The sequence below is a fragment of the Calidris pugnax genome, unplaced genomic scaffold, assembly GCF_001431845.1.
Source record: "Calidris pugnax isolate Ruff unplaced genomic scaffold, ASM143184v1 scaffold27, whole genome shotgun sequence".
NCBI classification, from domain to species: Eukaryota; Metazoa; Chordata; class Aves; order Charadriiformes; family Scolopacidae; genus Calidris; species Calidris pugnax.
The window spans coordinates 19,863,475-19,874,490 of NW_015090893.1; the positions used below are offsets into that span (position 1 = coordinate 19,863,475).

General features: G+C 47.6%; 1 protein-coding gene across 1 annotated transcript; it reads right to left on the minus strand.

The window, feature by feature from the left end:
- Positions 1-244: 244 nt before the first annotated feature.
- GFRA3 (GDNF family receptor alpha 3) lies at positions 245-10,523 on the minus strand. Its single transcript, XM_014947789.1, has 8 exons — positions 10,508-10,523; positions 7,911-8,186; positions 7,108-7,200; positions 6,351-6,696; positions 6,158-6,267; positions 5,057-5,191; positions 3,975-4,105; positions 245-3,679 (listed from the first exon to the last, which is right to left on the minus strand). The coding sequence occupies exons 1-8, from the start codon at positions 10,521-10,523 to the stop codon at positions 3,545-3,547; spliced, it is 1,242 nt and encodes a 413-aa protein (XP_014803275.1). The 3' UTR covers positions 245-3,544.
- Between the last annotated feature and the right edge of the window lie 493 nt (positions 10,524-11,016).

The following is an 11,016-nucleotide window of genomic DNA, read 5'->3' on the forward strand; positions in this document are numbered from 1 at the left end:
CAAAAGCCATGTCAGAGTTGTAGAAGCTGCATCTGAAGTACCTGACAGTGAGTGATGTCTGCAAAAGCTGTTGTTAAGAGATTCTGTTGAATTCTGCTCTTTAAATTTCTTTCCTGTAATACCTCCAGCTGAAGGAGACGAGGCGTGTTGCTTGTGTTAAATGCGAAGGAAGGCAGGAGACTTCTAGAGTTGCAAGATAAATTTTATTAGTGAGATTTGGCATTATTTTAAAAATAATCTACATTACAACTAGAAGGTTCCCTCCTTTTATACACTTGCTGAGAGCTCAAGACCGTCAGGGCAGAGAATTTCTAATTTTTGTATTTAGACCAAAGGTACTCACGGGATGACGTACTCCAGTTTCCATGGAGTAGAAGCTGAGGGGTTTTTGCACTTTGCTCAGTCATAGGGTTAGTAAGAACAGTTCTGAATGGGTTTAGATAACTGTGCCAGTCTGTGATCATTACTGGTGCTAATGAACTGAACTGATACTGGCATGACATTTCTTAGTAGCAGTTATACTTGTGTGCTGTGTAATTGAGTGACTGTGATATTTGGAGATCAGGTGTTAAGAAAGTCTAAGTGCAACTGGGTTTGTACTCCTCACAGGTGAGTACCTGTGAACGCAGGTGTCTTTAGAGGTGAATTTTCTTTGCAGTTACTGATGAACAAATGTGCATATGTACCTGCGAAAGGGACATAGGACACTTGGGAGAAAAACCCAAGCTGACACATTTCGCTTTAAGTCTAGAGTAGGATTTGTCCGAGTGTCGAGCGTTTTCCCGCGTAATCCAGGACATGACAGGAGGCTGCAATTGCAATCAACAGCCTTCTTAGGGGAAAGGGGCTACAAGTCCACAGCGCCGTGAATACGAACAACAAAATGCTAATCATGATTTCCATATCAACCTGTCTTAGAGCACTAAGGTGGGGAAAGACAAAGGTGGCGGTGCAGATGGGTGCAGCACACTGTGTGTGTGGTACAGATAGCTCAGGGAAATTTACTCCACTATTCTCACAAATACCATCACTGATTTGTGGAATAGTGGAAAGAAAAAGATCTTCACCGTCGCTCTCCACTAAATTCTGGAGATGACAGACGTTGTTACACTACAGTCAGGAGTCTTGACACATTTCTAGTCCCACCATAAGGAGGATGGTCTAATGTAGATATTAGAATATGGTAACATGGACTCTGCTTTAGTTAAAGAATGGTAGCAAAAGTGGGAACAGTGCTATCCCTTGATCCACATAGCTGTATTTCAGTAGGTAATCAGAATACCAGCATACCTTTATTAATAAGACATGATATTTGTTCCTACTCTGTGGAAATAAGATGTCACCTCTCTGTGCAACAGAGGAGATGGTTCTGCTCCATGAAGCGATTTCCTTGCCCTACCTGCTCAGGATGTAAAAAGAAGGCTGGAATTTGAAATGGAAATATTGCCACTGCAGAAGGACAATCACTCAGCTGGTGCTTCCCTGGCACCAGGGAAAGCACAGGGTGAATACCCACCTGTTCTGCATCTACTCAGTATTATAATATTGTTTGGCTGTTTATGGTATCACTCTGGTCTGCTGTACCCAGGGTGAGCGAGAGGCATCACACGTGGCAGAGGAGGATTTCAACTGCCACCCTGAAAGCCTGGGCTGGCAGATGAGGCAACTCGTGCACACAATTGATTGTGGACTATTAACCTAGGCCCAGAAATCAATATTCACTTAACACCACATTTTAACAGGCAAATGCAGTACAAAATAACAGCAGTTACACAGTGTACACATTTACACTCAGAGTAAACAGGTTCATGAAGCAGAGCTTGGCAGAGGAGGAGGAGATCAGGCAGGCAGCATGGAAGGGACAATGACAACGAGAGCACGTGGAGAGGTACAAGGTAGTGGCAGCTTCCAGAGATTTTTTGTGACTGAATGTCGTGGGGGTTTTGTGGTCAATACAACTTAAATGAGCTATATGTATTCTCTAAGTATAACTAAGAAGGTTCATCCTAAGGCTGGGAAAGGTCATCCTTTGCTAGATAAGACTAAATTTGCTGGAGTTGAGCACAGAAGAAGTCCATCTTAACCCACAAAATCCAAGTCTGTTGCTAGCTGTGATAATGGATTATACAAATATACGCTGCAAGGGGCAAAACAGAAAGGAGCAAGAGTAAAAATTGTAGTATAGTGTCCTTGAGCTGGAATGGTCTTTTCCATATACTCAAAAGAATGGATTTGAAAATGGGATTGAAAGTAATCCAGAATTGCTGTTTACCAGGGACTTCATGTTTATTGAACTTAACTTGCAACCCACCCTGGAGTGTGGACTTGCAGTCTTTAGGATGGAATGCTGTGCTCTGTGCCGTGACAAGCTTGAGGAGTGGACCCACGTGAACCTCATGAAGTTCAACAAGGCCAAGTGCAAGGTCCTGCATCTGGGTTGGGACAACCCCCAAAATCAATACAGACTGGGGGATGAAGGGACGGAGAGCAGCCCCGCACTTGCAGGTACGGGTAGATGAAAAATTGGATGTGGGCCAATAATGTGCGCCTGCAGCCCAGAAAGCCATACTGTATCCTGGGCTACATGAAAAGCAGCGTGCCCAGCAGGGCGAGGGAGGGGATTCTCCCCCTTTACGCTACTTGGGAGTCCTGCGTCCGGCTCTGGGGTGCCCAGCACAAGACAGACATGGACCTGTTGAAGCGGGTCCACAAGAGAGCCACAAAACCAATGAGAGGGCTGGAACACCTCTCCTATGAAGAAAGGCTGAGACAGTTGGTGTGGTTCAGCCTGGAGAAGAGAAGGCTCTGGGGAGACCTTATTGTGACCTTTCAATGCATAAAAGGGGATTATAAGGAAGATGGAGAGAGACTTTACCAGGGCCTGTAGTGACATAACAAGGGGAAATGGTTTTACATTGAAAGAGGGTAGGTGTAGATTAGACATAAAGAAGAAATTTTTCATTCTGAGGGTGGTGAGACCCTGGCCCAGGTTGCCCAGAGAAGCTGTGGCTGCCCCATCCCTGGAGGGGTTCAAGGGCAGGTTGGACGGGGCTTGGAGCAACCTGGTCTGGTGGGAGGTGTCCCTGCCCAGGGCAGGGAGGTTGGAAGAAGATGATCTTTAAAGGTCCCTTCCAACTCAAACCATCCTGTGATTGTATGCCTGAGGAAGAGCTCCAGAAGGTGGGGTGGTAGGACGCACTGTGTCAGGTCCCTCCCTGCAGTCAGAAATGGAACCCTGCCCAAGTTCTGACAGAACTTGTACCTTTGTTTTAAAATATTGTGCTGGAATATTAGCCTGACTGTTACTCTAACTGCGAAGGTGGCAGAAGCAATACAACGATGGTCACCGTATCTGCGGAGCTTGGTGCAAACTGACTGGGGAAGGTCAGGGGGAGGATGTCAGTGTCTGCCGTTCTGGGTTAAGGCTCTTCCATTCCATTTTTCTGGAAGCCTTCTCTTTCCCAAAGGTAAATCAATACTGGGAGGTACCTGGATATGGAATGCGGTTAATAATATGGGAAGGAAAGATGCTATTTATGCCAAGTTAACATGAGCTCAGCAACAGAGGCAGGAACAGAGCCAGAGATGGCCAAGAAACAGCAGCTCCAGAATAGACAGAGGAGGCCATGGGCATACTGCTGTGTTCGGAGATGTCTCGCTGTGCCTTCCCTTCAGCCACCTATGAAAGGACAAGGAGGAATGAATCCCAGTTAGACACATTTATGCTCAAATGCTTGGCTGCAGAGCGCCCTGTTCTGAGCACTAATGGGGGGTTACAGGAAAGTCCCATGGCCTCCTGTCTCTGCTTGTCTGTTAAGGAATAGCTTGAGGTAAACTGGTCCAGGGCTCTGCATGCACGTGGCATCCCTTGCTTTGGTGTCCGAAATCGGACATTTCCAGCTCCGAGGTTTTCCAGCTACTGTCTCTACGCCACTTGACTCGCTGCTTTGTGAAGGCAACAAAGCAATGCATACCTGGGACATCTCTGAAGCGAGAGCTGTGCTGGCACTGTCTCCTTGGAAGCTTAGGGAAGATGAATAAAATAAGTCTTCCTGCCTTTCTAGAGCTGTCTGCTTCAGGTGCATTTGAGACAAAATGGTATTTTCTGCAAACAGAAGGAAAGCAAGAGTCTTATTGTGCTTTTTCTGTGCGCACCTTGGAGTTGTGAACAGAAGCCTAGGGAAGCTATTTTAGGAAATGCACTCACAGGCCGTGTGGCTTTGATTTAGAAGATACATATTCTCTGTTCAGTCAGTGCCCTGTTAGCTTGTCGGTTTACTTACGAGGTCGAGCAGACTGCAAAGCCAATTTGCGCTGTACTTGAGGACCTTTGGGTCCCTCTGGGACTCTCGCAGCTGTCTGTTTTGTAAGGGGCAGGTACGTAATACCTCAGATGGGATGTTTAGGTTGAAGGTGTATCTATAGTGCTGGGTGCAAGGCTTTTCTATACAGCAGGAGGTAGGTTTAAATATTAATCATTTATCTAATGCTGCTGGTTTCTTTGATATCCTTTGGAAGCTTTTACAAACATAAAATATTTAAATCTTAATAAGGTCTGTTGCTAAAATGTTAGGGACATAAAGAAATACAGACTTAGGATTACATGGTTGCATTTAACAGGGTTTTTGTAACTGCAGTGCTGCTGAATTCAGTGACCTGTGTCAGGAGCTGCTTCCCTTGACTAAGCAAGCAAGGGCCAAAGGTGAGCACAGGGAGAAGGGGGGGGGGGGGGGGGAAGGAACCCAAAGCCCATAATCCTGGTGCACTGACGTGGTTACAGCAACCTCTGGATGCAGCGTGTCTGACCTCCCCGGGTGGTGGGGGTTTTTGCACCCCCTTCATTTGAATGCTGTTTGGAAATAGCTTCATGGGGTTTGAGATGAACTAAAGTGTTGCCAAAATATACAGAAACAGTTCTGAGAGCAGATCCAGGCTGGTCTCATAGGTTGGGAAGGAGACCATGGGGACACAACACATTGTAGGATCTTGAAATCAACAGGATTTGAGTTTCCCTGTGCTGAGCTGTTTCTCTGGTTCTGTGATGTTTGATGCTTACCAAGACATTTGTTGCTCTCAAACATGCCGAGTATCTGGTCACACTTCTCCTTCTGGTTGCCGCTGCTCTCGCACGTGCACCACAGGGAGATCTCCACGCTGGCATTACTGATGTAGTTGGGTGTCATGGGCGTACCTGTCCCAGACCCCCAGAAACTGCAATCAGGATTCACGTCACCAAACAATGGCAGCCTCATGTGTCCTATCCCACTAAAGGGAATGCTGCCCTGGGGGGAGGCGCCTTCCCTTGGGAGCCCCGCGAGGTGACCCTGGCCTGGTGACTCTGCTGGGCTGCCAGGAGTTGCTGCCCCTGACGCTGGCAGTCTGGTGGAGGCTGCACTGATAACTGAAGCTGCTGCAGGTGTTGGATCGAAGAGTGAGAAGCACCTGCTGGGACATGGCAACAAAAGCCAGACATGCTGCGTGGCCACACGCGTTTTGCCAAACAAATGCTGCACACCCATAGCGTGCCATTCAGCCAGAGTTCATTTAGCATAAAACCAGCAAAGACATCTGGAAAAGCAGAAGGCACAGTCTAGATTTAGAGCTTATGAGATACTGCTCTTCTTTGCAGCCACTCTGAAAAAGCACGAGCAGGTTGGCAGCAAATGCCTAAAACGAAAGACAACCTCCCTTCTCACGGCTGGTAGTGCCATGTTCTGGCTGGCTCTGAGAGGACAGTGTGTGCGATGCTACCAGACCATCAGGAGTCAAACCAGCAGGGAATGTCCCGTCTAATCCCTGTGATGGGATGTGACTCGTGCCACACGAGCGACTTGGTCCCTGCAGGTCCTGGTGGCCAGAGCAGTTTGCACCAGCTGATGGTGTAGGTACTCAGAAATCTCAGGCAAGTGCTGCTGATTTGACAGCAGAGGATGGGACAAAGGAGAGTGATAAAGGCTATGGCAGAGCTCTCTCTGGGCTGCATTTACCTCAGAAGTAAGAGGGAGCACCAGCATCAATCAGGCTGAGGCATGTTAACTGGCAGACTGAGCACTGTCTCCTGCGGGAGAGCAAGAGGGTCCTTCACAGCATCAGAGCATGCCTGCGAGTTTGTGGCCCGAAAGCATCCACCCCGTGTGCTGCTGCGGGTACCACTCACCGATCATGCCCATGTAGGCCTGCAGGCAGGCGGCGTGGCCCTGTGGAGCGCAGCCGTCCAGAGACGTGTCCGCGGGCTGACAGTTCTGTTGGAAGTCGGCCAGCCGGGATCTGTAGGAAGAAAAAGGAGACTATCAGTGCCTATGCTCTGCTCTTCTCTTCTCTTGGCTAATGTCTGCTGCTACTGGACCTACTTGCAAATATGGTCTTCTAAGCAGGAGTCCAGAAGCCAGAGGCAGTTGGGTTTGGTGTTATACTGGAAGGAACAATCAGGAACAATAGTTTTCCGGCGTCGCTCTCCACAAAGTTCATCTTGACATGGACAGAAAAGGATCCTTTTGGTGAAATCCTCAGGAACTTTCTCAAAGAAGTTCCTTAGCCCTCTGTGGCATTTGCGGCGGTCACACGTGTCCTCGCTTCCCGCTCCCTTGGTGCAGATGGAGGCATACTCCGTGCGCAGGCGAACACACTTCTTGCTCAGGTTACAGACGTGAGTTGCTTTCAGGCACGGATTTGTTGCATCTCCTGCTAACTGTGAGCCTGTAAAGCCAAAAGAAACCCAGAAAGAGTGAAGCAAGTCTCCAGAAGATATTCTGTGTGGAAACAGGAGTAGCCCTTACTTGATGGTCAGATTGGGAACATGAAAAAGAGCAAAGCAAATTAGTCCTGCTGCGTGCCTGTAGCGTGGCAATACAGTTACGACATCGTATTTCCTACTGGTTCATGTAGGGTGTTTCAGAAAATGCATCATTGTGGGTTATTCCCTGCTTCATGGGCCTGGATCTGCGGCGTTATTTACACTTGGTGGGGGGACAAACTCAGGCAAGTACCCAGAGCAGGCGTCCCTCTGATTGAAGGGACCATTACCCCAAATAGGTCATCTTAATATTTTCAGCCCCTGAAAAGATAAGAAAGGGCAGCATTATGTCAGGAAACCATTACAATCCTTACCTGATAACAGAGCTGCCAGTTTATTATAATCTGTCTTCCAATGTTCCTCATTTGCTGGATTCTCATAAGGAGAGGTCTCCAAATTGAAATAACCTAGGTGAGATACAAGATATTTTATGCAGTGAGAGAAATGCTTTGTGACCAGCATTTGTTTGGGTTTTTTAAACTGATTTTTTTCTTATTTGTGCCTGGGTGTTTCCTTAGGTAGGAGTTCTGAAACGCTCTATCTTGCTGAAAGCCAAATGCCAAGAATCTGGTTCTGCTGGAGATGCAAGAGTGTTACTGTGTCAAAACAGCACTACGTTTTATTGGGAGATTTCCTCTGGCTGAAATTTGGCCTGTGTTGTCATTTGGGTTTTTCAGGCTCAGCACTAGCAGGAGAGGGGCAGCTGGGGCAGCCTTTAGCAGGAGGCAGGCAGCGGCGTCCCACCAAGGCTGGAAGGCAGCAGCATGCTCAGGGATGCCATTACAGCATGTGTCATAATGACACCTCCGTTTTCAGTGATGGACAGACATGACCATTTTGAGGTGATTTTCACAGCAGTCTCCCCTCACAGCACTAACTCTGTCTCAGAGTAGCTATCTTTGTTTCTTAGGGTCCCTGGTGTATTTGAAGGGCTGGTCCCAGAGGGGATTGGTTTTCTCTGTTTATCAAACAGAGCAGCAGAGACTCCTCCACCCTGGGAGATGTGGCTCCAGAGTGATACCTGCAGTGCTGGGGAGAGGCCTTTTGCAGTTGTTTTCAGATGGGGGCAGGGCTGAGCCCTACAAGTACCTTGTAGATTCATATTACTTCATCTCACCATCTGTCATGCTGGAGTGAACGGTCCAGAAAACGCGTAAGCAGTGCTCCTGCCTCTTCATGCGGCGGTGGCACCGGCAGTGCAGCAGAGAGCTGTTCCCCAAGTCCAGCTCCGCGCCCAGACACCTCACCCTGCCCTCCTGGTCCAGCGGGAGGAGGCGGCTCTTGGCCAGGGCACAGCTCTCCAGGACTCTGTAGGTCGCGTTGCAGGTGGAGTCGGAGAGACACTGCTGTTCCGCCGCGATGCAGTCGCTCCTGGGCAGAGCCAGGAGGTCTCCTTTGAGGAGGGAAAAGGCCGTTAGGGTTACAGTCGTGATAAATGGCACACAGGCACCTTGTCGTTGTTCGGTGGGCATCCTGTATGCATCAAGGACCCCTCTCAAGGGGCAGAACTGGTTGGGATCTTTCATATGGAGTAGTAAGGAACAAGAATGGTTTCCATTTAGAAACAAAAGGATGACTATTAATGTATGAAAGAGGGAAGAAAAGGTTAAAGAAAAGTCTCAAGAATAATTTTGCTTGATAAACCCTTTTTTAATCACCATTAACTCCTTCAACTTGGACAGGATCAGGGATGGCTCTGTATTTTATGGACTAGCAAATCCCTGTGGAAACCATGGCATTGCTGAGGCTTGCTCTAAAGAAGCTCCACTATCTGGGTAATGAAAACCGCAGTGCAATAGGGACACAGCAACACGGTGCTGTGCTGTCAGTCAGTGCTGCTGCCACTGCTAAAGGGTCTGCTGGTCATTAAGAGATGTACTGGGAAAGCCATTTGTGGGGTGTAAAAACTACTTTACTGAGCTTGGAAATGTAGGAATAAGAATGGGGGGTTTTTTGCATAATAGAAGAAATCTTTAACATAAGATGCAATAATTTCATCTAGAAGTACTGATGCACAATCAATTTAAGAATATAGAACCCAGTCCTTGAAATTCCTCCCAAAAATGCTGGGATGCAGGCTTGGCCTGCCAGCTTTCATCTGTTGGTTGGCTGTGAACTCTGACTGTATCTGTGTATTTGTGTAACATATGCATTGATTACACACACACATATGCACCACCTCATATGGAAGTATTAAATAATCTCAATTTAACAATGTAATCTTTAAAACTAGACTTTTTTTTTCAGCTTTTAAAAATTTTTATATGGGCTGTTGTTTCCTGAGGACAATCCTGGGGTAATACCTAGCATGATTTTGTCACGGGTAGGTGAATTTAGTCTGTAATCTTTCTTAATTTCTGTAGTATATGAATCTGTGTTTATAGTACAAGTACAATGAAGACCTGAAACAAGACTGTTTGCTAATAAAATTTATATATGGGCTAGTATGGTTCTTTGCCTCAGGACAATATTGCTTGGCTGGTTTTAGGAAACGACTGTGCTGAGCCTTACATCTGCCTTTAATGTTCTTTGTTCTTTCATCTAATTTTTTCTCTCACTTCCTTCACTTTTGCTGGCTCCATCAGTTTATTTGCTGTAAGCAGTAGGCTGTGTAATTCTATGCTCAGCTGCTTCTCAATCTTTCTACTTTTCCTACAGCCCAGTATTTGGGTGTCTCTGTCACACTTGTACAAATTTCTTTGCTTTTCTAGCAACTTACTGTACTTTGTTGTTCACCTGGCTGCTAAGTAGAGACTGTATGACTTTGTAAGCTCCCTGAAAAACCAGTCTCTCATCAGAAATGCTTTGTATGCAGCACAGTGGGTTTTGGTTAGGCATTACACCTAGGCACAACCTTAATGAACATCAGTGAACTGATGATCTGTCCCACCAGGCACCAAGATGGTACCCAAAGTACCATCTCCCCCAGCATCCCATCTCCAACAGTGGCTTGCAGCAGCTGCTGAAGGAAGTTCATAACAGGATGGGAAGAATTCTGCTCAGCAAGGAGCTGAGCTTGAAGTGGCATTTTTTAAACTTTGATAAGGTAATTGCCAGGCTAGAGCAGAGATGGGTGTAAGTGGAAGGACTGTGTTTCTACCACATGTCTATACCAGATGCTTCAGGTGAAGCTGCTGTAAACCTCAAATTTAAAACAGTCCTTCTCTACAGACATGGCTTAATAGCTAATCACTGTCTTAAGCCCTAATACTGGATGTGTTGTTTCATTTTCTAAAACAGTGTCTTAGTATTCCAGATAATAATGTGAAAGAATGAGAAAGCTAATTCTTTCCTAGAGCTATGGGGTAGGCTGCAGAGCATGTTAAATATGCATGTGTACTGGAGTCCCTTCTGTAGTTTAAAAAAAAAAAAAAGTTAAAAGGTAATAATCAATTCACAGACTATGATTATTTATACCTTAGAAAAAAAAGAGATAGGTAATAAGATACTCCTTTATTCTCCTTTTTCACTCAACGTCCTGTCATGTATATATGTATTGTTTTGCTGGTCCTGGTGCACCATGCCATTGATAGAGAGGATGACTGCAGAAGGGAAACCTTTTCTTTTCTAAGCACAGTTAGCAAAGAAGCATTAGTATTTGGACATGGAAAATCTATTGTAATCATGTGGCTGCAAGTGCTACCGAGGTCTCGGTGCAACAGCCCGGTTTTATAGCAGTCATCGTGATATTCAGCAGCTGCAGCTTTTTCTGACTGTGAAGCACCGACATCCCGTAGCCGGGTCCGGGAGCGCTTCAGAGCAGTTCTGTAATTTCAGGATTTCTAGTCTCATCAGCCATGAAAATGACACAGGAGACGAATTGGAAACAGGAGTTATTTCTCTCCTCGGTTCCTCTGACCTGGCAGCAACAGAGGCAGCACGGAACGAACCGCGGCATCTCCGGGATGGTCCCCGCGAACCGAGCCGTCCCCCGGAGGTCCCGGCCTGGAGCGGTTCCGACCGGGACGCGCGGAGGGCGGCCGCGGCAGCGAGAGGGGCAGGAGGGCTCTGCGCGGAAGGTCCCGCCGGCGCTCAGCCCCTTTGCGCCCCGTCTGCGGCCGTGAGGGCTCAGCCCCGGGCTCCTGCCCCCGCCGCCCCCGGGATCCCCGCGTCTCCCGGCGCTCGCCGCCGCGGCTGCAACCCCCGCCGCCGCTCGCCCTTCCCGCCTGGAGCGGCCGCCCGGGGCAGCCGGAGCTGCTGGCGGGAGAGACGGGCAGCGGGGG

Coding starts and splice junctions, on each gene's coding strand:
- GFRA3 (XM_014947789.1), bottom strand. Junction 5,192..6,157: donor GGCCTACATGGGCATGATCG/GTGAGTGGTACC, acceptor GGTCTGGGACAG/GTACGCCCATGACACCCAAC. Junction 4,106..5,056: donor TGAGAGCAACAAATGTCTTG/GTAAGCATCAAA, acceptor TTCTGTTTGCAG/AAAATACCATTTTGTCTCAA.